Consider the following 24,807-nt stretch of genomic DNA (forward strand, 5'->3'; position numbering starts at 1 on the left):
AATGACAAGGTATGGTTGAAGCGAAAGTTCATATACAATATACTGCAGGATATTCTCAATATACGTCGTGATGGAGATGGGTCTGCAAATACTTAACACGGATATACGGGGAACTCCTTTAACGACATACCTAGGAACAGGGGCTCGAGTACCTCTGGTCGGCTCTGTATTATTCACAAATCAAAGCTAGATAAGCCAAACAAATGAAGTGCACCAAGTCTTCACGAATAAAACACGAGAATACCCGGCTTCTGGGCACGTTCTTGTTCTGGGAACCCGACAAGTGGTAAAATGGAAAGAAGCAAGCACAAGTAGGCAGAAGCATCTCTGTGCCTGCTTTTAAGGTGAACCCTGAAAATAAAGCTAATGAGGGGATAGAAATATGTGAAAAAAAAAGGGTTGCCATTCACGAGATACTCGTGTCCAGGGCTTAACTGCGTCTTGAAATTTGGCCAGAAAGCTAGCTAATAAGCAAACACTAAAACGTCAATCATCAAAGGAACCACGCATTCCTCGGTATATAAAGAATACAATGTGCAATAGCTCAAGGCGCGAGGATCAGCAGTTCAGTCTGCAGGGCTGGAATGCTCTTATTTAAGGCTTAATACAAGTTTTGCGGCCGGAATATCTTGTTCGAAAGACCAAGTGAAACGAGCTGTCCTCCCTGAGGAGTCATGGGGTAATCATAAGCTACTGCCCAGGAAGCTCATACCTTTGTCATATGTACTCGGCCACATACACCAAGTAGGAACGGTGTGATCTCCACATTCCACATACCAGTTCGGGGGTAGGTTTGACTTTACCAAGAGGTTACATGGGCCGTGATCCGTGATGGAAGAACACAGGACGAGTTCATCTTGGTAGACGTCAATGACCACATCAATAAGTTCTCTAGCCAATGCGTTTAGGATCTGCTACCAAGTCCCATGTGCTCTGTACAAAGGCTGCCCGTTTTCAAAAGTAGGAACATACCGCCGTTATTCAAAATTCAGATATAGAAATTTTTATGAAAAACAGTTTTATTGAGATTCACAGTACATAGTCGTGGCAAATATCACGAATAACCAGCCATCAAAGGGTTGAAGTTTTCGCGTCGTAGAATATACAAATAATCCAGGGCTCCGGAAACCTGAGCCGCCCAGAGAGGGAAGGAGTCAGGGTCTCCTGACCGTTTCATGTGGCATTCATTGCCAATACCTGGGCTCATCAAAGACATGATAACGATGACCGCGGACCCCTTGTCCGCGGAACAACGCGGGGAATCGACGGCCTTCTGGCACCATTTCCTCTGGCAGTCGCATCTCATTCTCCGGCTCGGGTTCTCCAATGACGAATTTGCCGACCTATCGCAGGAGTTAGTCAGCAAAAGTTGAGATGCTTCCCCACACCCCCTCCGTAGAGGGCTGTAGGCATAAACATGACATGCACGACAAGACTTACCTGAATCTCTGTGTCTGTGATAGAATCTCGACTAACACGAGCGTAGCCAGTCCTCCTCAAGTTCTTGTAGAGGATGTACTCACACCATCGGTCCCAATCGGTAGGGTCGATGTCTTTCATGCCGCTGAGTTCACTGACGTAGGTATTGTAATTACCTTCCAGTGGCTTTGTGACCAGGTAGCTCAGCAAAATAAGGGGGCGAGGGGATGAACCCATTAGCTTCGACAAATATTCGGTCTGGAGGCGGCGGTCTTCTGGGTCTTCTTCTTGTCCCGAATGGAACACGACAACATCAACCAGCTCGCCATACATATCAAGGGTGGCATGAATGGCTGGAGCAAGTTCACCAACAGGAGAAGGAAGGAGGTGGTGAGTAGAATTGACAATTGGGAATTTGGAAAGCAAAGCTGAGCCCCAAGTGTGCTTGTTAGGACCAGGACCGAAGTCTACGTACATACCAAGATCTTCCGCCAGGACCTGGGTCATATCGCGATTGCCCATAATGATGCGCTGGTTATCAGATTCAAGAAGGCCAATAACATCAATCTCAAGTTCCTGAATAACATTGCGCATACGCCGTTCCGATGACCACATGTCATTATCGAGACCAAAGTGAACTGTCCAAATGCCGACAGTCGCAACCTTATCCTCTTTGTGATATGGCACATAGTCGTTTGTAGGGAAGCGAAGATATGCAACAGCCATGGAAATAAGCTGCAGCGCCGCGAGAATATAGATAAAATATGACCGCTGTCGTTTGCCATTCGGACTGACGATCTTGCTCTTAGTACCGGATGAGTTGGTGACAGCAGCAGAAAAGACACCAGCTCCAATCGATAACATAGTGGTGATCATGATCCAATCGGTGTGTTCTCTGACGAGAGGCCCCCCAGGCACGAAGGCGTATGCAACAACCCACACATGGAAAAGAATCAGGAATGTGTACAGGAGGAAACCGATACCAAAGGTTTTAGCTAGTGAGTGGCGAACAGCCGACGAAACCAAGACCGGAGTGACCGCAAGAAGGTAGAACGCAAGAATAAGGCCACCATAGAATCCAGTCCAGTGACTGGAGCAAGTAAGCAGTGCTGCACCAACAGACGCAATCCCATATGCAGTCCAGCTTCCAGCAACACCGGGATAATACAGACCATAAATAAGTCCAGCACCCATTACAAGGATAGTGAGTGCACCATGAGGTACTGCAATAGGGCCGCGCACAGGATATCCCTCCCAGACCCAAGCGATCATGGTGCTGGAGTCGGAGAGGAGGGAATGCATCGCGAAAAGCAGACCGCCGATACCGAAGGCGGCAAATAACGAAGAGCCTTTCCTGCCACTCGAGGGGAAGTAGTCTCCTCCATTAGTCGGAGGCCTTCTGTGCGACCTGAGGACGGCCAGGACACCAAGGAAAAGTCCCAGTTTATTCCATCCTCCATTCTCTGCATGCATGATAGGCCAGATGGGGTTGTTCGTTTTGCATGCAAATTTAGCAATGCTCGACATAATCAAACCAATGCCCCATGCAAATATACGGGATTCTAACCTAGAGCTGTTTGCCCTTTCAGCATATAGTGTCGCAGACCATGCGATACAGCTGCAAGCAACTGCGAAAGTGGTCATAAAAAGTCGATTGGCAGGGTCTTGCACCTTATACGCCAGTAGCCCGGAAAGTGACAGAAAATGGAAGAGACGAGGATTTCTCGTCGCGGCAGACTTCAAGGAGGGAATAACCAGGAGGACCGGAGACACATAGCTTAGGATGGCCAACTCGTAGCCAGAGATACCCATATGCCAGAGAGGGAAGTCTAACTTTGTCAGAGGATTGTAGGAGAAATTCTCCACAGACACTTACACCAGACGAGTACACCAAGGGCAGTCCACAAGGACCAGAAGACAAACTACACTTGGTCAGTAATCAGGTCCACTTGTGAGGCCAGTCTAAGGTTTACCATATTGTAAGCGTCTGCAGCTGCATCAATGATCTCTGTCCAAAAGAAACCTTCGCCGAACGTATTTCCAACGGGCTTTCCTTTCCTAGCTACGAGTTAATTGCCAAGAGTTCTGATAGCCTTGGAGAGTAGATTATACACACTCTTTCTCGAGGACGGAGTCTGCAGTGGTCTTCAACTGCCTGGAGATTAAACCTTAGAACACTCTTCTCAAATACCAACATCCACATCTTGGCAACCGTACATTTTTCTTCTCGGTTTACTTCGGAAGCCACTGTACATACCCTCTGCTAATTCCTTTGACATCCCTGACCACGATCTCAAATGCGTCGAAGTCGAGTGCAGTGACAGCGTCGAAGCCCACATCAAACAGTATAAGAGACCATTCAAAAAAGGCATACTTGGTGTAAGCTAAAAGTAATAGCGTTAGAAGCAAGGGACTAAAGAAGCTATATAACGACAGACATACCTCCCGCGACCTTATGCACCTTGTGCTGAATGAAATAGTAAATCAATGGAACAAGAGTTCCGAAGAAACAGCTCGCCAAGACCTTCCTGTACTTCACAGCTCGACGGTTGTTCGGGCTGAGCGCAAGGCAGCCAAGTGTCCAGGGTAACGTCGCAACGAGGTAAGAGATCATGAAAATATCATGCCAATCATGGTCGTCCGTCGATGTAACGTACGTCCAACCACCGCATGTAAACGTCCGGAACAACCCAACGCCGGCGATAAACTTAGGAAGAGCTGAGTTGGGGCGCGAGGTCAGAATGTACCAAAGGAACACTAGAGCAAACCGAGGTCCCGAGGTGATAGCGATAAACACTTGGAAGAAGGATCGTTCCGGATAGCGATCACCGATCGTTGCTGACACCGACGGAAACCATTCGTCAGGATAGCCGTAATGTTCGTTTTGCACGATTTTCTTGAAATGCAGAGACATTCCTACTACCAAGGCACTGAAGAAGGCCGCATAGGCAGCGACTGTGTGCGCCCAAGACACCCATTTCCCATTAACCTAGCAATTGTTCAGTGACTCTCCAAAGTACCTCAATTCTTGATATAGCCAAGACTAACCGCTACAACGGCATCCCCATCTTTGAATTTGGGTGCCATGGCAGCGAAGAAGACAGGCGTACCAGCCCCCGGCCACTCGACGAAACAAGGAGGAAGCGAAGAGAATGAATAACAATTAAGGAGACAAACGAGTGTCAAGAATGTAATAAGAATATGAAAAGAACGAACAAATTAACAAACGGAAATTCAGATAGCAATGGTCAGGAACCCCTGAGCCAGATGAGCATGAGATGATTGACAATGGAACTGAGGCTCGGTAACTTGCGGGTGTAAATAAGCGCTAGTTCGAGTTAGGAAAGCGGACAGGCACTCGACGTGGTCGGAGCTTCTGATTGCGGGATACCGACAACTTTTTTTATCACTCCGTTGTGGCTGCTTAATCACAAAGAGGTATTCTGCAGCAACGACAATCGCAACCATGTCTGCCGCTACTGACAAAGCACGCTTCTTTCTAGAAAAGTCAGTACCTGAACTGAAAGAATATGAGAGAAAGAAGATCTTTAGCAAGGTATTTCCTCAAATCGCACAACACTTAAAAGTATGCGAAAGACTTACACTACGTTTTCACTGAGTAGGATGAGATCACAGCAATCATCAAGAAACGGTCGGACTTTGAGCACAAGCTCAATGCTCGTGGTGCTCAACCTTCCGACTTTGTACGATATGCAGAATACGAAATGAACCTCGATACTCTCCGCCGCAAAAGGGTAAAGCGACTCGGTATTCGCAATGCGGGATATTCTGGCCAGCGGCGGATTTTCTTCATCCTGGATCGCGCGACTCGCAAATTTCACGGCGATATTGGTTTATGGATTCAATACATCGAATATGCTAGGGCCCAGAAAGCTTTCAAAAAGCTTTCCACGATCTTCGAAGATGCCCTACGGCTACACCCAACAAACGTGGATCTGTGGATATATGCAGCGCAATATGCTTTGGATGACCATGCAGATATGACGCAGTCCCGAAGCCACATGCAACGTGGTCTACGGTTCTGCAAGAGCTCTAGGAAATTATGGATTCACTACGCAAAGCTGGAATTGATCTATACAGCCAAGCTTGTTGCTCGGCAGCGCATACTGGGTCTTGATAGAGAGATTGAAGCCCTGAAGCCGACGTCAGATGCTTCTTTTGAAGATCCTAACGCCGACATGATTGCGCTACCACAGATCACCGGCGAAGATATCAATCCGAGCGCTGGAGATAGTAGTGGAGTGGATCAAGTAGCGTTAGAGAATCTTCGCTCAACACCTGCAATGAGCGGTGCTATCCCTTTGGCCATTTTCGATACAGCAATGAAGAACTTTGAACAAGATGCTAAATTCGGACGGGAGTTTTTCGACATGGCCGTGGAGTTTTCTGACTTGCCATGTCTGCGCAAAATCTTGGAACATGCTGTCAATGTGCTGCAGCAGTCCAGTCCTACCAGTCATCATACGCAAATTTGCTATATCAAGCTTCCTACCGCCGGAATCCAGCCCACATCACCCAAATTCCCGCGGGCTTTGGTTACATCTTTTGCCCGGCTGAAGGAGTACCGCGAGAACCCCACTGTCGCAAAGGAGGTTATCAACTGGCTGCAGCCATTGGAGAACACAGAAGGTCTGGATCCGTCTCTGCAAAAAGCCATTACTGCCACGGTCCGCAACGCGGAGCGTGTACTCTCGCCTTAGAGTCGGCGGCTCCTCGTTTGTTCTTGTTCGTACCCTTCTACTTCTCCGCTGTCATGCAAAGGCGCCTATTGGAGTTCATCATCGCACATGGGTGGTTCAGATAAAAGTTAGCTCTGTGTCAATCATTCATCAAATTTACTACCCCGCCGATTGCTCTTCTTACTGCTGTGCAGCTTCTTAGACTTGATTCTAGCTTCATTTTCAGCCTTCTTCCTATACAACGTGAGCTTGAAGACTTTCAGGATATTTGTAAAAAGGAAACAAAGCCAATACAGCAACGTGCATAAACGTACAATTTGTGTACCCTGACTCTTTGTGCCTGAGACGTCTCCCCAGGAATGGCATCTGTTGCAGTATTCTTAAGTAACTGGTGCAGTTTCTCGTAACATGACTCTACATTGGCGGCTTGTTTCCGCGATTCTTCCGACTGTATGACTAGACTCTGTGATCTCTCGGCGAAGTATCGTGATGATCGCAGCGGAGGGTGTAAAATTCGAGGCACAAGCGGTAAGAGAGAATGAAGAGGCACTTTCAAAGTAGCTTTTGAGTTCACCCTATTCAGATCCGCAAGGCCCAGTTAGTGATAGGTCGACACAATCGGAGGTTATTTACACGAGGTCGACCGACTTATTCACGTTCTGCCCCCCAGGACCACCGGAGCGACTAAATGAAATTTCACAGATATGGCGTGGGATGGTTTTCAAAGTGAGTCCCGTGAGCCATTTTCGAGCTGCGGCTAGATCCTCATTTGAGTCTTGGAGGCGTTCCGTGGCGGCCGCTTGTTTAGAAGCGAATGTTCTTGCGGTGAGAGCGGAGAAGGAACGAAGACGGGGGAACCAATGAACTATCCGAGGACGTAACTGCAGCGTAACCATTCTTTCGGATATGCTTCAGTAGATTATCTCGTTTCTTTTGTTATGTTCTCCTTGGTGGTTGAAGTAATCGGAGTACTGAGTATCCAGTGGATGTATCCCTGCAACTCGGACATTGAATTAAGAATGAGATACTAACCGGTAACAAGCATGGGGATCTTCTAGAAATCCGACTTAGCTTGAAGGTTAGTTGCCGGGAAAGATGCTGTGCTAAGTTCTAACTGGGACTGAGGAATCCGATACTTGGCGCTATAGCCGATCGGGAAGGTCAAGTGAGGCAGTGGGTATCCTCTCGTAGCTGGGTACCGTCCACTTCCGCGGGCTTTCCACCGGTACAGAACCCCTTCAGATGGCCCTCACCGAGGGGTAACTTGGTTAGGAGTTCAAGATTCTTAGGTAATCCACTCTTCGGTACAATTTGGGTACCTGAAAGGTACAAAAGAACTCAGAGAAATGAGGAATAACAAATGCCGACAAGTGTCGATTGCTCAATTCAGCTATAGTATAGACGGAGATGCTCCGGTCTGACCAGGGTCTGGACCTGACTCTAAGAATAACTCCCTTGACGAATGATGAAGGAACTTTCGAGCAGTCCCAGGGGAAATCATTGAGAGCATGACTTGACCCGCCACTAAGACTGGTTGGCAATCGAACCATCCAGTCATACCGTCGGCATGAGGAGACCTTGCGCGCTAACGCCCTACCCGATCGGGAAAGGCGCTTGAAGTTTGTGCAGCATTGTAAAGCTGACGTGCGCAAACCGTAACTTTACAACATGGAAAATCTTCCATCGTCCGTCTTGCCATGCGAATTTTTTTTTTCTCTTTTACCCTCCCACACTCCTCGACCCCATTTTAAACTAATTAATATATTTTTTGTGTGTGTGTGTGTGTGTGTGTGTGTGTGATTCCAACTAAAAGAGGGATCTTCATCAGTTACCCTGGTCACCCCTCCCGGAGTACATTAGCTTGTTTTTTTTTTCGAGTCACTTGCCCTCGTTCCCACCACGCCCCCTCCGATCCCCTCCCCTCCCTACTGTACTACTAACTACTACATACTACTACACTACCAACAACTCCCCCATCTACTAATTCTGGCGTCGTTTAACTAATAGTACGATTGTTGACTAATTATCAAGGGATCCTTTTCATCTGCTTGTCATAGCGCTGGGCTTACCCCTCGGATTGTCATTTCGATACTTACTAGATCTTTCCATTACATACGTCCGAGCTTTTGTTTTTCCCTCCCGGTCTTGTTTTATATACCTACCCGAGCCTTATCCTTGTTATTTTGTTATTATTATTCCTTATCGGCCTCGCTCGGTTTCTCCTCCCTGCCTTCTGTTTGTCTCGTGCTTATTGGGAGTGTCCGTCTGCTTGGTTTTATAATTCGTCAAACAGGTCAAACAGCCAGTTCCTCTTCCTCCCCCGTGGTGCTTCTCCTTCCTCTCATTGATTTTCCATCTTTATCCTCCCTTTACCGCCCTCCGGAGCTCCCAAACGGCCCGGTTCTTTTTTCCCAAGATTAGCCCCACCTTAGCTTGGTTGATTTTGGAAAATCCCTAATCCCCTGTGGCTCTTGGGACCGTTTTTTCGCATGGTTTTGTAGATGAATCAATTCTTCATCCTTGGTCTACATGACGCCCGGTTCCCCAGATGAAGCTCTTCACTTTCGAGGCAAGACCCTGACTCCCGAGAGCCCTCGTCCGCTACACATCGCGGAACCAGCCAATATTCCAGTGCTTCAGAATCAAATGGACCCCGTCTTCAACGATACTTCGACTTATGAGAAGTCCGAGTCTGCTGTTGAACACCGCGCCCAGCTGCATAATGATCTGCCATCCCAATATGCCCATTATGCTGGGTCTGGGGGGGTGCAAGGAAACTATGGCTCCGTGCAGACTCCAGGACAATTCCAAACTCAAACACAAGGTAGCTACCACCACTCTGGTGCATTTCAGGCGGACGATGGTTCAATGAACAAGAACGCGGTTTCGTCTTCCCATACATCACTGCCATCAGACCAATCTGCATATGCTTCTTCCATGGCCACTGCGACCACCTCTGCTGCGCAGGGTTTCGAACCAAACTCATCTCTAACCACTGCTCCTCCATCAGATCCCGCCACCCATATAACTCACCACCCTTTCCCCGATCTCCCTCCCTCTGCTCCCCATGCTTCTCAAAGCATTCCCATTGCGAGCGAAATAGACCATGCAGCCTCCTCCTGGGCAGCTTCGTCGGCTCCACAGGATCGCTTAGACACCCGCAACAGACCACATAACACTGGTGAGGATGGTGTGGATTTCCAGAACCTCCTCGATAATCTTCCCCCTTCTTCCACCGCTCCTTCTGCCCCTGCAGTATCTGAGGCCGTTCTTTTCGGGGACGTCTCTGCGGACCCTCAAGCAACTGATGAAGCTCTCCAATCTTCCCTGGGCTTGCCTCCTCGTCCCCCACCCCAGGAGAAGCCTTCCATCCATCCCAACTATAACCCCAGCGATGATATCCGCTCGTATCATCAGCTTCCCCCTCATGCGTCTAACGCCCAACCCTCCTACTCTGCCCAGCAAAGTAATTACCAGTCTAACCCCGCACTCCCTTCCTTGGCAGCTGCCGGCGCTCCAGGGACCACCTCGGGCGTCAGTAGCCTGCCCCCTCCTCCCGTGGCTAGTTTTCAGCAGTCCCCGCCGGCCACGGCGGAGGTGCAGACACCTTCCTCCCCAGTGTCCAATAAGGCTGGGCGCGTGGATAGACAGCAGCCTCGGCAATCTAAAAGCGCTGATGATGATGCCCCTTGGGGCCCAGATGTACAAAAGAAGTATGACGAGTTTCTACATGATGAGAGGGTATACGTCACAGAAGGACTCTGGGACCGTTTCCCAGCGGGATCCAGGTTATTTGTCGGTTAGTATTACAAATCACATCTTGGACCCTGGCAGTGGAGTAACTAACGTCTCATGTTCCCAACAACAGGCAACCTTCCAACCGAACGAGTGACCAAGCGAGATCTGTTTCATATCTTTCACAAGTACGGGAAGTTAGCGCAGATATCTATCAAGCAGGCTTATGGCTTTATACAATTTCTGGAGGCCCCAGCCTGCAAACAAGCGCTCGACGTAGAGCAAGGAGCTGTGGTGAGGGGGCGCAAAGTTCGTAAGTATCAGCCATCCGGACTTTAAAATTGCTCAGTCGGTCTAATGGAACCTCTTAGACCTTGAAATATCCAAGCCACAGAGAAATACGAGGCCAGGCCCAGCTCCTGCAGAACCTTCCCGCGCTCCGCCGGCCAGGCGTTCGAGGTCTCCCGAATACAGCAGAGGGGGTCCGTCCAGCAGTCGCAACCCTAGAGCTCCTGCAGATCGCTATGACCGACCATACGAATCACCGAGAGTTCCATTTAGCGATTTCAGAGATGAGCCTACTCACCGTAGGCGCGATGACTATCGGCCTCCTCGATCCCCGTCCCCTCGTGGCTTCCGCGGACGGGACGGATACCGGTCCCGGGATAGAACCCCAGAGCGGTACGATCGACGGGAACGACGCCGGTCCCGGTCCCCCTATGCCAGGGACCGAAGATACCGCAGCCCCAGCCCACGGGCCGCGGGTATGAAGGTGAGGTAGAGTTGCCAGTGCCCAGACGGGCCCCAAGAGATGTCCCCGAGGTGCAAATTCTCGTCTTGGAGGAGGTAGACCGGTTAGCCTTGCGTTCTAATACTTCGCCATATGGCTCTTGCTAATCAGTTTGCTAGAAATTTCATTTTCCACGTGGAAAATGCATTCCGCAATAGAGGTCTTCGAGTCGATGTTTTGGTGTTGGGTCCCCGAATCCCACTGAATGCGGCCGTTCAACGGCAGATCAACGAAGGTGTTCTCGCGGTGGTGAGGCTCGCCCGTCCAAACCAGTTCTCCAGGAAGATTCCTCTGCAGGTTTTCGATCGAAGCGGGGGTGCAGACAACGTTCGATTCAATGGTAAGTGTTTTATTTTCTGTCCAAAAAATCTGTTACGAAGGCCTAGTCCGCTAATAGTTCCTCAGAGTATCCCGATGTTGAACCGAACATTGCCGCTGAGATCGTCTTCCACGCGCAGTCAGTGCAGCGCGGTGCGCCTCCTACTCCATTCCCTCCTAATCCAGCTTTTGGGGTTCCTTCTCTGGCGCCTCCGCCTGTGCCGCAGGCCCCATTGCCAGCTCTTCCTAATCCCCCCAACATCGCCAACCTAATCACGTCCCTCGACGGACCTACTCTACAGTCTCTTTTGGGTGCGCTCCAGCAGCGGCAAGCAGCCGTCCCAACTGCGCAACAGCCATTTTCTACCACAGCATCAACACCCAATGCCGGTGCAGATCTCGCCAGTCTTTTGAGTGCAGCCACACGACAGCCTGTTCCCGCGAACCCACAACAACCTCTCCCTCCGCAACCGTTCCCAATCCAAGCACCCAATGCTCCAATGGTATCTGATCCCAACTTGATATCACTGCTAGCCAAGGGCTTGGGAGGACAGCAGGTGCAAAATCAGGCAACCGTTGGTCCTCATGTACAGAACATCATGAATCAGTTGGGCAAATGGAAGCAATGATTTTATGACCCATCTTCTTTCCTATTTTTCTTCATTGACATCTTTTCTCCGGAGCTCTATCATCTTTTACAGAACATCATGGGGCATGGCGTTAATTTGATCGATCGGTTGAGGTATTTCTAAGGCATGGGGTTCCAGCCATCGGAGATGATCATATGGTCTGGTTGTCGATTTTGATTTACGTTTTCCTTCGGTTATTACGCTGTAACTGCGACAGGGAGTGCAATGGCTTTTCTTTTTCTTCTCTATTCTTATAATCTCCGGACACCTGGACAATAGATCTTCATGGGAATACGGTGTCTTTTATCTGTGTCGCGGTGTTGATTATATGGTTTTCTCCAACGGTTACTTGTGATACACTAGGGCGCATAGCAGTCAGCTGGAGTAATGAATAGGACAAATAATACTAACATTGAGTATGCGGTAATCCAGACCTACAGAGGTTTTCTCAATTAGTAGTCGATATACAGTGGAACGTATGTAAAGGCCCAATGGTATCGAGCCCATGCGAGCACGGGACATTATTAAGATTGGAGTGGCATTAGCTTTTGATAAGTAATGGTATGTACTAGTAGTACAGAGCCTTTTGGCTTGGAATAAATCTCTCCCGTTCTCTCCCTGTTGTTTTCCTCCCAACATAGTAACTAACTAACCATTCAAGGTTCTACCGAGGGTTCCATCCCTGTGCCTTCAAGTCCTGGACCTTGGCGGCATCCTCCTTCTTGATCCGCTCAATTGTCTTGTCTCGGTTGTATTCCATTACCCGCTTTTCCTTGAAATATTTGACCTGTTTTGTTTGATCGTCAGCAATTGTACCGTATGTAGTCAATGGAAGCCTCGGATCGCTATGAGGGACGACAATTGGGAAAGCTAGACACTGTCTGTGTGTTGAGTCACGTCCATCGACCCCTCATTACGGTAGACGAAACTGAGATGCGGCACATACCCAAGCCTTTGAACAAGCCGACTCAAACTCCGCAATCTCCTTCCCGCATTTCCGTCGCGCTTCCTTATCCTCCTTGATCGCATCCAGGATATTATTGTCGTCCAGGCAAGAGAAGAACAAGTCACGACCCTCCCAGCACTTTTGTCGAGAGGACCGATCGGGGGCTATGCGGCCTCCATCGGAAGCGGTGTTCTTCGAGTCGGAGGACCAGGGTAACCAACCCATCGTGATTTGGGGATTTTTGGCGAATGATGGTGGGAAAGAAGAGGGATGCGAGGAAGGCACTGAAATCGAGAACTGAATATGAAGCGTGGGAGTAGCAATGTAGGCTGAACGGTACCGTCGCAAGTAAATTTATATACTAAGACGTAGTTAGGAGATGCGCTTCCCGTTCGGCATGATCTGCGGTCCCTTTCTGCCCGCTTGGCGGCTCTGCTCGTGGCGCCACAGTACCCTGGAACCAACTTCTTCAGTTTTCCCATCATACTGTCCCAACAGACCATCGCTTTCTCTTGACGGTCTTAATATACTTGCGACGCGATTGTCATATCCACTCGCAGTCCCTCAATAACGAGGGAAGCACCCCAAGGAAAGGCAGGCATCGGGTATATGCTCGGTCTTTCCGCGGACCAGAACTCAACATCTCACCGGTTCTTCGCACGGTGAAATATCCCTTGACTTTTATAGCCAGTGTGTAACAGTTACCACTCATTCCATGCCCCCGCGCCGACGGCCTCCTGCGGGGGCTCGGACTGACCTTCCGCCCCTGAAGATCGTGCGGAAGATTGCTATCTTACAGCTTGCCTATTATGCCTCCGCGACGGCCCTGATCTTATTTACCACTCTCGTCTATGGCACCCCATTCTCCCTAGACTTGGTTCTGAGTTGGGACTCACTGAGAGGAGACACCACGATTGGATGGATGCTGGGCTTGGTGTGGATGTTGAATAGTCTTGCGGGGTGAGCTGCCCACCTTCCTTGCTTTCGTAAAAAGGATGCGCCGCTAACCGAACTCTCGTAGGATAATCTTTCTTCTACTCCTCGTCGTTCGGTCCAAACTCATTCCTGACTTCGCACTCACTATCCACTTCCTCCATCTTCTCGCGACGTCCCTTTACACCCACGCTATCCCATCCAACCTGCTTTGGTGGGGTCTTCAGTTTGCCAGCGCTTCTCTAATGACCTTTGGTGGTATCTGGGCCTGCCAATGGCGGGAACTCAGGCCGATCAGCTTTGGCGGTATAGCTGGTAGCAGTACTGGACAGTCATCTGGAAGTTCATCTCAACCGCCAGCTGATAGAGGCAGTCCGTCCAGAGGAAGAGGCCGGGAACGCAGCTTGCAGGGCGAAGGTGACGCATATGAGATGGCTGAAATGAAGGGGGTTGGTGAGCAAGCGGTATAGCTTTCTTTCGGACCTTTCGTTCTTCGATTGTATCCGTTTTTCTCCCTCTTTCTCTTATATTTTGACGTTGATGCATGGCCGACTTACATCCGGATTTTATTATGTTTACAATTTTTGTATACCCTAGCTGATTGGCACCTGTATAGATGGCGTTCTGGTTCGAGTGTCATCCTCTCATCTTGCTGAAGTGTTCATTTCATGGTCTTACATTCTGGCGACATTCAAGGACTTGTGCAGGCACATTGGCACCTAACATCCTGTTATTGGATCTTTATGGCTTTTGGGGATGGCGTCATGTCATAGGGACGTGGGACGTCCCAAACATCATTGTAGATAGTATTTACTACTACTGGATAGTATCAAACCCACCAAGGAAGACAAAAAATGCGCCTTCCACGAACATCTGTTTTGTCGGGCAAAAGTCCGTACGGTCGGCGATATGCGCCTATGGCAATCGCTCTGAATTGGCGTTTCCGGTCAATCAAAACCAAATGATTCGAGGTCCATTTATCTAGATGTGGGGGCACCGCATTCCACCTCACCTGATAAGACTTGAAGGTGGAGATAAATATCCCCAGCATTGTCGCGACTGGAGATTCCAGTCGTTACTCTATCAACTTTGACTTTATTTATCTTATAGAAAAGGTATCTGAGCCAATATGTCAACTTCAACGGCAACCGAAGCTATTACCCAGCAGAAGGTAGTTGTTTCCACTGCAGACTACAGTAACTTGAATGTGAAGCCTGCGGTCGAGGATGCCGTTTTCCAAGCAACTGCCCGTGGCGACCGTAATGGAACGCTCAAATTACCAGGAATTCCAGTATTCACAGACCTTTACGAGAAACGTAAATGGATGAAAGAGCACATGGCGGCAGCGTTCCGTTTCTTCGGAAAGCATGGACACGGCGAGGGTATCTCTGGACACATCTCCATGAGAGGCGAGTGCTCCTTATTTACAGTAATACTAGAGACACGAGAAACATACTGACAGTGTCTCGCAGATCCTATTTTGAAAGACCATTTTTGGATGAACCCCTACGCCAAACATTTCTCTGCCATGAAAGCCTCCGATCTCGTTCTTGTCGACCAAGATGGCTATGTGACAGAAGGAGGCAATCAGGCCGTCATCAACGAGGCTGGATTCATGATCCATTCAGAGATCCATAAGGCCAGACCGGACGTTGTTGCTGCTGCACATACGCATGGGGTTTATGGAAAGACGTGGAGCGCATTTGGGAAGGGGATCGAGATGATCACCCAAGGTACGACGACTTCCACAGGTTGTGCGGATCCCCTCATATGGCGAGAGTGACTGACGCGTGTAGACGCGTGTAACTTCTATGGTAAACTAGGTGTCTATATTGATCACGGTGGAATTGCATTGGCTCAGGAAGAGGGGCAGCAAATTGCGAAGGCTTTAGGGGAGGACAACATGGCATGCATTTTGCAAAACCATGGGTATCCCCTGCTTCTGGTCCCCGTATTGTTGTACAATTCAGCTGACGATGTACGCAGTTTGTTAACCGTAGGTCGCACAGTAGATGAAGCAGCCTTCCTCCTTTCCAGTTTGGATCATGCGTGTCATTCCCAATTGATGGCCGAAGCAGCCGCTGCCAATGGAGTACCGAAGAAGATCATCAATGATGAAGTGGCTCAGTACACGGCCAATGCAGTACAAACTCCGGTATGGCTTTCCTGTTGCGACAACCTCGGGAGAGCATGTACTGATCGCCACAGCATCATTTTTATACCGAATTCCAACCTGAGTTCGACCTCATTGTGGAGGAGACCAACGGGCGGGTTCTTTTGTGATGGGGAGAGAAATGATATAGCGATGAGCAACACCCTCCAAGTAACTACTTGAGGCTACGAGCCGATTATTAAGAAAGTCCTTTGGATTACGTCGAGATTGACTGCGGCTGAAACGGCCCCCATCACTAGCCTCTGGCCCCTACCCTAGAAACCATTTATTTCCCCAGGGCCAACGCTATTTTCGCACATCCTCCCAATGATCATGATTATCACTGCCTGATTGAATCAAGGGTCTCCTCTAAACAATGTCAGAGTCCCAACCCACATCCACTGGGACATTTTTTTTCTCACATCCCGGACCTCTCAGGGCCCACGCTGAGTAGACTAAATTGAACGTAGGATGCAAAACTCCTCTAGAGTCCTACCGTAAGTTCGTGACTGGTCGCTGAACCCTCGGGCCCCTTTAATGTCAAAAGATCTTGATGAATCCCTTGGTTCCTGGGCACGAGACCGCTCCTCCAACAAGGGAACCCGTTGCTTATGGCACAATGCTCGTTCTCCACTGACAAGTTGACCGCAAGGGCCCTAGTTGGCGCTGCTCATTTCCTTTTTCTTCGTTCCTCAATTTTCTTCGCTGACTCGTATCTCACCAACATTTCTCTCTTTTCTCTTGTAAACAGAAACGGCTAAGATGACCACCGGTTTTGCTGTCCGTAAGAACGGCTCCTGCCTTCGAACTGAGAATGACTGTGGTGAAACCGTTGGCGGGTTTCGCGGCTGCTGCCCGGGAGGTACATTCTGCCCTCACGCCTACAACATCGATTGTTGCCCAGCCGGGAAAAATTGCACGGAGTCGTTGGTGCAGAAACCGAGGTGCGCGAATGCGACATGGGATTTGTATGACAATGGGGGGTATTTTTGCTGTCCACACGATACGATAGGATTCGCGCTGGCAGGACAGTATGATGGTTGTGCCGGCACGGGTTACTCATTTGGTGACCAAGATACAAGGTTAGAGGTTATCTCCTCAGGGACTGGTACGTTTTATACCCCCCATGTTATGTATTCATATACACCATGTAGATGCTAGGATATCTCAATGCTTATCATTCTACGAAATAGTTGTACTACCGTCATCAACGGCAACAGCCTCTGAAACATCTTCAACAGCCACAACTACATCAGCTACAACTACCTCCGCGGCAGCTGCTCAGACATCCTCATCCTCGTCGTCGTCGTCAGGTGTAAGCAAGGGCGCAATTGCAGGTGGTGTTGTCGGTAGTGTCGCCGGTGTGGCCCTCATTGCAGCCTTCGTTTGGCTGTTCATGAGGCGCCGGTCACGGCCTCAGCCGGCACCTATACAAGATGGGAATGCGTCGATTCATGACTACAAATACGTGTCAAGTCAGCCCGTTGAAGTAGATGGGCAGGGGTACCGGTATGAGCTGGAGAGTCGGCATGATGCTCCAGTTCACGAGTTACCGGCGCAGCTCCCAGGTCGGTGATGGATGGAGAGAATTGCATTTACTCGGCGTGGTTATAGATCATTGATATATTCTTATACGTAATGTGTACATACATTTCTTAGGGCGGTTCGTGGTTTGGTCTGGCATCGCTTTTCTATTTTAGGACTTTATGTCGCGTCCGCCTCTATTGGCATGCGCAATCCCTCGTTGCCTTCTCAGGGTAAACTTTTTATTCAATCTAATTTTCGTCTCGGGTACGATGTTCCACACTTATATATACAGAGCCGCCGCATTGCCACAATATCATCGATCCTACATCTCAAGAAGTATGAGCTAGAATGCATGAACACTGAGATCACTATATAGGAGGGGACTCAAGAGCTCCTGTAAATAGTTCTTAGTGATAAAATCTTAGGTATATCATAGAGTTTACATTGTACCAGATTGCAGGGGTATGATCCATCATGCCCCGTGCTCCATGGCCTTTCCATCACTTATATAAACCGAATATGCTAAGAAGCCCGCATAATCGAAACATGAATGTCAGAATCTGTAGGGTATTCTCTTCCACACTAAGCGATTATTCCCTAGGCCATGAATGTAGTATGTCCGCATTGATATGTATCAAGCTCTCAAAAGATGTAGTGCTCAGGGAATAGCAGTATGTAAAAGCCTTAAGACCATATCCTGAATGTATTGTTATATCTCAAACTCTATTATGTTCTAATCAGTGAAGCTATAATACATACTACGAGAGTGTCCTGGTTCTTGGTCGAATAGCAGACATGCTAAGAAATATGAGTATAGGCTCTCAAGGCACACTCATAAAACCACTTTATTGCCATGTTTCCAAGTAGACTATATCGCCGTTTGCAGCGATCTAGGTCATCAGATCAAGGAAGCTGTGATTCTTAGTTTAATCTCGTGTGAATACGCTCTTTAGGTTTGTCTGATAGATGGTTCGCTAAGTGATCTAATAGATCTGTTTCGAGGCTCTACTTCACTGTTCCACTGGTATGTAGTGGATAGGGCGCTATACAGCTTCTTTGGGTAATTAGCCACTTGTTGAATGTTTTGGATTTGTTTAAAGGTCCTAGCAAGCCTAGGAAAAGGTGACAATGTACAATAACGAACTGAGCATGATACTGGTTAAGTTGGAAATATATTAAATCTCAATAACGTATTGTCCCATCCTAACAACCAAGGTTGCTTTCACAAGACCTAATGCTCCATAGCTCTACATAATCTAAGCAAGTCAATTATGAAACCATGGACATATATACCATTATACATATATGTTTGCCCTAGATACGCGATAAAAAACAACATCCCCTTGCGAGAGAACAATAGACAGCTGACTAATCCGCGACCAAAGAGGCATAGTCCCGACACATGGCATGAATGGACCTCTGAGCGGATCAACAGCATCGCATACTCGATCTCTCTCCACAAGCAATTGGCTGACCATGACCGGGTTAAGAGGCATCGATTCATTAGATCTGTCGCATGGCTAGCCTATGGTATTGACTTTTTGTTGCGTGAAAGTGTCTCGGAGAAAACACGCTGTTTTACCCACTCAATCTTCATCTAATACGATACCCAAACTCGCTATTAGCTTTTACCTGTCTAGTCTGATATTGAATTGACCTTGGGGATAGTTATTGCCTTGGATTAATACAAGCCACTGGGAAATAGTCGGACCCAATCATGGCAGAAGGCGAACCTTCATACATTGACTATGAGGCCTTTCTGGACCCGGACTTCTCTCCCGCCTCCTTTGCCAATTCATTGGTCGTAGCTACCAACAATGCGACAGACACACCGCTAGATCTGTCAACCCCATTGTCACGGGTGCTCTTCGATCTACAAGAGATTGATACTCATATTCACACGCTGACTACCAAGTCAGCCCTCCCCCTGCTGACGCACACGCGGGATCAAACCACTGCGGCAGGCCACATCCTCAAGGAGGCCGAGGAACAGGTCTCCTCCGTGACCCAGGGATATGAGCGGCTGGAGAAAGAGGTCTTACTGAAGTGGGAGGCCGCCGATGAGGTGAGGATAGCCACAGAGAAGTCGCTCGCTACCGTGCGGCTCTCAAGAGCGGTTGCGCGCTGTCTCACTCTCGGCAGGCAACTGGAGGGCCAGCTTGCTGAGGTGACCGGGCGCGGTGGGCTCGCCGATGGCGCAGCCTCCCCATCTCCGGGCAGAGACGATTACCGCGCTCTGGAACGCGCTGCGTCTACGATTGTGAGCCTCCGTCGGATGTTCACGGCCACGGGTCCAGGGGAGGAAGGCCACGGATTAGAAAGAGTCAAGGTCATCCGGACACTACGGAGTGAACTGCTCATCCCCGCCGAAAACATGGTGAAGTCAAGAGCACAGCAGGCGATCAATCGGTTCACCATGTCCACCCAGTCAAGCTACAAACAAGCTCGCGATGCAAGAGCCCGACTCGGCTCCGCCACCACAGTCCTGTACCTCCTCTCGCCCATCCCCAAGGATCTATCTTCGGCATCGGACTTCCAACCCGAGCTCCTCCTCTCCACTTTGCAAGGCTACATGCACACGGCCGTCATGTCGTCTCTCAACGCCCTATCCCGGTCCCTGTCCATGCTGCCCACGCTCGACAAAACTCTCGCCGAGATCTCGACCAAATGTCAGGATCTCTTTGCGCTGGAATCCATCCTCGCCGGCCTTCGACCGCCATCGCATCCACTCTTCCCCCCAACACCTACCCCCGAGCCCCAATCACAAGGTGGTAATAAGAATAATCTCCTGCAACCGCTGCTCAGTACCCTTGACGCATCCTCCCTCCCATCACATTTCTGGCGCGCCCTCGCCTCGTCTCTCACCTCGCGCGTCCAGGAGATTATCAACCGTGGTGGCGTCTCGGCAAGGACCCTCCGATCTAACCGGGACCGCCTCAAAAAGGACATCAAAGAGTGTGTCCTCCGGGGATCTCAACTCCCAGCATCGACCGATAAAGGACGGATGGGAATCGATTCCGGAACGAAAGGAAATTGGGAACGAGAAGCAGCGGTGATGGTCAGTGCCGTGGCCAGTGTCCTAGACAGATAAGACTGTCTCTTTTCAAACGACACTTGACAAAAATAGCTTAATATCCGAGATAAAATCTACATTACACCCGAACAACGGTTGTGCATATAAACTTACCTCCCAGCGTATGTACATACATACATAAATCAATATATACATCTATACCCCGAGCCAAAACCATTCCGATAGGTTCAAGATGAAAAGCCAAACCCGCAGAAGCAACGCGTACGTCTGACGCCTCAGTCGTCGCACAGACTAGAGCATAAGCACAGACAACCTTATGGATTCGCATTTGCATGTGACATTTTCCCTAACCTGCTAACCAGAAAATTCAGGTACACATAAGAACAAGGGATCAGCTGATCAAATGGGGCAATGCCAATCGTCGGCATAAAAACGAAGATCGTCAGAATTGTAATCATAAAATAAGATGTGTAAGAAAACCGCAAGGGACAACCCAGCCTATGTCTGTAGAGTGTGTCAGCCTCAGCGATTCGCAATCCATCCACGCAGCCATCAGCAAAAGTCAGCTATGCAGATGGATGCCAACGAATGCTTCTTGGTGAATTGTCCAGCGGCTAGTTTCGGGCGCTACGCCGCATTCTTGCCACATGTGTCGATGGGTGCAGGTGGGTTTATGTAGGATGATTTGCATGGTCATGAGTCAGGTCGGCTGCCACATCATAGTAGATTATTTTATTAGTTGTCAAGATTGCGTGACTGGATTTTCTTTGTTAAGGATACAGAGTAGAGAGACAGGTACGGTGGACTACTATGCTGGAGATGTCCACAGGTGCCTGGAACTAGATGGGGGAGCTGATGCGCCACTGGCTCCGTATCTAAAACTTTATGGGGCTGGAAATATTCTTTGCTCAGGTCCGGTTCGTATAGACCGTGGCCTGATTGACTCATGATCTTTCTTGAATAGACGACGTCAAGACATTGTCTTGGGGTGTCTCATCTGGGGGCGTGTATACGTAAGACCCGAGGCTATTTTAGCACATTTAATGGGTCAATCAGGTACAACTTAATAGGTACCAGTGACTTGGGTACCTACAGAGTACAATCAAGTAGGTCCTGATTCCCTACTAGGACCGGGTACCAATTAGTACCGAACGACTAGAGCAGGTACCTGCGGTGTACTACTCTATACCGGACTATAAATCATTAAGGGACTTAAAGTAGGCAAAGACCGTGCGCGACACCCACAGAGCCGGGACTTTTTACCCCGCTCCAGGTTTAAGAACGGGCTGATAAGACTTTTCCTTCCATGACCATACATACCGTATCTATCCAGGTTCTCGAAATTTCGTTTTGATATCATCATCCCTGCCAACTTTAATCCATAGATCAAATAGCAATAAGAGAAAAGCAAAAAAGCAAAGTTGAACAAATGAAAGGGGAACAAATTTGAGAAGCGAACCAAAGATATTCTCGATAGATCGAAAAAAAAGGCCAGAGGAGACGACGAAACCTGATACGGGGAGACCCCTCCACGTAAACTTTTCCCCTCCTCGATGGTGGTGGTGGCGTCAATGCCCCTTGGCCCAGTCCCTTTTAGAGATTTGGATACAATGAGGGGCTAAACGAGAACGCAGCCCTCATAGCCTGGGAGGAAGCTATTGACGGATGTGCTGTTTGGTTGACAGCCACGTCGATCAGCCCCTCCGCACCGGAATTCTGCCCGCCACTTCGCTGCTGTGGGTTGGCTTTGAAGCACGAAGGGAACAAAAACTCCTCCCTCTGATTCATAACCGCTATTTTTGTTTTGTTAGGCCTTGAGCAATTTCCTTAGCAAGGTTAGGGCCCTTGGAAGGAGGTAAGGTACCTCCACGATCGGATCATGGGCTGGTCCAATGAGGTGCTGAAGGAGGGTGTTTTACTGTCGAACTAATGCACTGTCCGCGTTGTACACTAGATGATCTCTTAGTAACCTTACTCGCCCCGTTAACTGATGGTCGGGTAGTCCAGTTAATTACTTACCTGGTACTAGTAGGGAACCTAAATAGAATACATTCGACGGAAGTTCACTGCTGGATGTTCTATGCACTCGACACCAATAGCAGGCAACCGAACAGGGGCATCAATCCTGGTAGCAGGGATGTTCTTCAACCTTGCTCACTATGATTTAACAATGGAGCACATCATCGCTGTATTCTGTGACGTGCAGAAACGCCGGTGTTTCAGCATTATCTTGGTTGTTCCTTGTTGCCAATTGGCTGCCGGACTGCATCAAGTATATGTCATCGATTGAGGGGAACTCATGGAAGCTTCCACTGTTTCCCGTGACCGTTTGCAGTTATCAGACCGTCCTCTTCCTTTGTGTCAAAGCATAGAATTGAGAATTAGAATTAGAATTAATCCACACTAGGTTTGCATTCCTAAACTCTCGTGAAACTTTGGCAGAGATGAGAGATCTTGGGTTGGGCCTTCCCCACGCTCTGTAAACGGCAGTGGCGGTTTCCAGCCCCAGCCTGTCTCATCTCGGGGATAAATATAAAGGAAAAAAAATGAAATTGAAAATTAAAAACAATTCGAAAGGTGAGTGGGATGTGTAGAAACAAGGGGAGGGTGTTGTTTTCTTTATAGCAGAGGGAAAGTGACGGACGCGGGACCTCTCGCCGATAGTACTGTTCAGCCAGCAAGAATCATATCACTAGGCCATCCCGGCAACAGTACAGCCAATATCTCATTATACCGAAAAGCCCATTACACCTAAGCCTTACCGACTCATCCATGTCCGTTGTCGTGTTATGAAAAATACTGCCCTAAATGTAAGGTACCTGCAAAGTGTGGACTATTCCTTCTGCATGGCATGTGCTCGGGCTGCCGAAGGATCGTACGGGGAATTCCAGCGCCTATCACTTGGGCCAGTGGAAGGGTCGGAACCATGCCATTCGTATTTTCCATTGTTCTGCGGCCCCGGGCTCCTTGACAATCGAGCTATACGCATTGGCATTGCTGACGCGGTCTGATGCTGGGATCGCCTAGACAAAGCCTGAACGGCATACCGTAGTATGTCTCTTACTTGATCAGTCTACTAGGGGTAACCTGAGTTCAGGAAGTGAGAGCGGAAACTCAGGTCTACTCCGAACTATGGATGCGAGGCCGTGGGGAACCATGGCCCCGAAGAATTTGCCATGCACTCTGCGTCGAACAGATCCTGGATTAGTTCCCCAGACCAGCTGATGATTTGGTTACCACAAGGCCATTGGGGGGAGATTTTACCCTTATATCGATGGGGTTAAAGTTTGCCATGATATAGACTTCGAATGGTGGACGTCACCAAGTCCAACAGACCGGTCGGCGCCGTTCGGTTTTTCTGGTCACTGGCCAGGACCTCCTCCATGAACCAGATCATGATTCATGAAACGCAAGAAACCACGCCACGGTTAATCCCCAGGATTTCATGGGATATTTCACCCGCTCATTGTTCCTTCCCCTCATCTCTTTCTTCTGCAGCTGAAGCAAGTTCCTGGTGCCTTTACCTTCGTGGACAGAGGGTGTGAACGCCTCTGGACCCTGGAAAGGCTAGATCCATGGTACGATTGAGACCATCAGGTTCGAGACTCGCTCTCTATTACCCTTACTCCCCACCGCCAACCAGCCTTACGAATTACTAGGACCTAGACAAGATTCTCTTGAGTCTTGAGTCCCCCCGTCACCTGGCTGACCACATCCTGGATTCATTCCGCAACAACAAAACCCTGGGGTTCCTGATACCGTCTCGTACCGGCGCCAATACCGTTCTTTATCGGGATATATGAGCTGGACGTAGGTTAGATGACATGGATAAACCGATAGATCAGACAGATTATTTATAGCTCGAGTGTTGAATTTTCCGATAATTCCCCAACCGCGAATTGATCTCACAGAACCAGCTGTAGACGCTCGAACGAAAGGATTCATTCATTACGTCCCTCTTTCCAGCAGTGAAAGTAAAAAAGGTATCGCTCGTATGAAGACTCCACAGCTGTCCGAGTCGCTGATTCGTGTCGGTTCGTCCGGATCGAGTCCTCAGTACCTGGAACTAAGTAAAGTTTACTTCACCTATTGCTCTGTATATTATATCACCGGTGAGTTCATTCCCCAGTGCCGGCCGATCCCTTCTTTCTGGGACTGGGGACATCGTCCAGTACTTCCTCCTACCTAGTGATGATGCTGATGAAAGTTGTACTGACCATCAAGAAGTTTTTGGTATTGAGGTGGTAACGACAATACTACCAGAGCTCCAGATTTGGCGCTGCTACCACGCTGCTACCAGACTTGACCTTACCCTTTCAAATCCACTCTGCATTCCTTTTGAGCCATTCAAACGGGCCGATTGAAGTAGTAGTAACCTCCATACTTACTAGTGCTAGCTCTGTAACTATAATTAATCCAGACAGATGGTTCATTCTCCCCCTCCTTCTGCCCCTCGTTTCGCCGCCTTGTCCGCTCGCCGACCGTTGTTTCCGATAAGCCTCTAGTTAAGACAAGTGTGAGTGACTGAGTACCTACGGGGGCCTTTTTGAGTTGGCTCCATTTTTTTATTTTTTGTTTTTCCTTATTTTTATTTTACACGCGCTTACACATCTCTCTTTTTTTT

General features: G+C 48.9%; 8 protein-coding genes across 8 annotated transcripts; 6 read left to right on the plus strand and 2 right to left on the minus strand.

Moving 5' to 3' along the window:
- Window positions 1–1,184: 1,184 nt before the first annotated feature.
- On the minus strand, window positions 1,185–4,506 carry ABOM_005536 (putative integral plasma membrane protein; the record flags this gene model as incomplete). The annotated part of the gene is made up of 8 exons (XM_022532665.1): window positions 1,185–1,343; window positions 1,441–3,248; window positions 3,296–3,341; window positions 3,393–3,477; window positions 3,536–3,574; window positions 3,677–3,803; window positions 3,862–4,408; window positions 4,468–4,506. The coding sequence occupies 8 exons, from the start codon at window positions 4,504–4,506 to the stop codon at window positions 1,185–1,187; spliced, it is 2,850 nt and encodes a 949-aa protein (XP_022389477.1).
- Window positions 4,507–4,885: 379 nt separating this feature from the next.
- On the plus strand, window positions 4,886–6,140 carry ABOM_005537 (snoRNA-binding rRNA-processing protein UTP6; the record flags this gene model as incomplete). Its single annotated transcript, XM_022532666.1, has 2 exons — window positions 4,886–4,975; window positions 5,043–6,140. The coding sequence occupies 2 exons, from the start codon at window positions 4,886–4,888 to the stop codon at window positions 6,138–6,140; spliced, it is 1,188 nt and encodes a 395-aa protein (XP_022389478.1).
- A 2,508-nt stretch (window positions 6,141–8,648) lies between these two features.
- On the plus strand, window positions 8,649–11,591 carry ABOM_005538 (putative RNA-binding protein (Nab3); the record flags this gene model as incomplete). The annotated part of the gene is made up of 5 exons (XM_022532667.1): window positions 8,649–9,918; window positions 9,988–10,163; window positions 10,226–10,618; window positions 10,756–10,984; window positions 11,050–11,591. 5 exons carry the CDS (start codon window positions 8,649–8,651, stop codon window positions 11,589–11,591), a joined length of 2,610 nt encoding a protein of 869 aa, XP_022389479.1.
- Window positions 11,592–12,255: 664 nt separating this feature from the next.
- ABOM_005539 (cytochrome c oxidase subunit 6B family protein) lies at window positions 12,256–12,762 on the minus strand (the record flags this gene model as incomplete). Its single annotated transcript, XM_022532668.1, has 2 exons — window positions 12,256–12,378; window positions 12,538–12,762. 2 exons carry the CDS (start codon window positions 12,760–12,762, stop codon window positions 12,256–12,258), a joined length of 348 nt encoding a protein of 115 aa, XP_022389480.1.
- A 490-nt stretch (window positions 12,763–13,252) lies between these two features.
- Window positions 13,253–13,940, plus strand: ABOM_005540 (protein SYS1; the record flags this gene model as incomplete). The annotated part of the gene is made up of 2 exons (XM_022532669.1): window positions 13,253–13,497; window positions 13,559–13,940. The coding sequence occupies 2 exons, from the start codon at window positions 13,253–13,255 to the stop codon at window positions 13,938–13,940; spliced, it is 627 nt and encodes a 208-aa protein (XP_022389545.1).
- A 659-nt stretch (window positions 13,941–14,599) lies between these two features.
- Window positions 14,600–15,753, plus strand: ABOM_005541 (class II aldolase/adducin domain protein; the record flags this gene model as incomplete). The annotated part of the gene is made up of 5 exons (XM_022532670.1): window positions 14,600–14,852; window positions 14,943–15,203; window positions 15,267–15,399; window positions 15,457–15,625; window positions 15,679–15,753. 5 exons carry the CDS (start codon window positions 14,600–14,602, stop codon window positions 15,751–15,753), a joined length of 891 nt encoding a protein of 296 aa, XP_022389515.1.
- A 631-nt stretch (window positions 15,754–16,384) lies between these two features.
- Window positions 16,385–17,198, plus strand: ABOM_005542 (uncharacterized protein; the record flags this gene model as incomplete). Its single annotated transcript, XM_022532671.1, has 2 exons — window positions 16,385–16,730; window positions 16,816–17,198. The coding sequence occupies 2 exons, from the start codon at window positions 16,385–16,387 to the stop codon at window positions 17,196–17,198; spliced, it is 729 nt and encodes a 242-aa protein (XP_022389546.1).
- Window positions 17,199–18,866: 1,668 nt separating this feature from the next.
- On the plus strand, window positions 18,867–20,240 carry ABOM_005543 (Golgi transport complex subunit COG5; the record flags this gene model as incomplete). The annotated part of the gene is made up of 1 exon (XM_022532672.1): window positions 18,867–20,240. The coding sequence occupies one exon, from the start codon at window positions 18,867–18,869 to the stop codon at window positions 20,238–20,240; it is 1,374 nt and encodes a 457-aa protein (XP_022389516.1).
- Between the last annotated feature and the right edge of the window lie 4,567 nt (window positions 20,241–24,807).

The sequence above is a fragment of the Aspergillus bombycis genome (genome assembly GCF_001792695.1).
Source record: "Aspergillus bombycis strain NRRL26010 chromosome Unknown contig00038, whole genome shotgun sequence".
In the NCBI taxonomy this organism is placed as follows: domain Eukaryota; kingdom Fungi; phylum Ascomycota; class Eurotiomycetes; order Eurotiales; family Aspergillaceae; genus Aspergillus; species Aspergillus bombycis.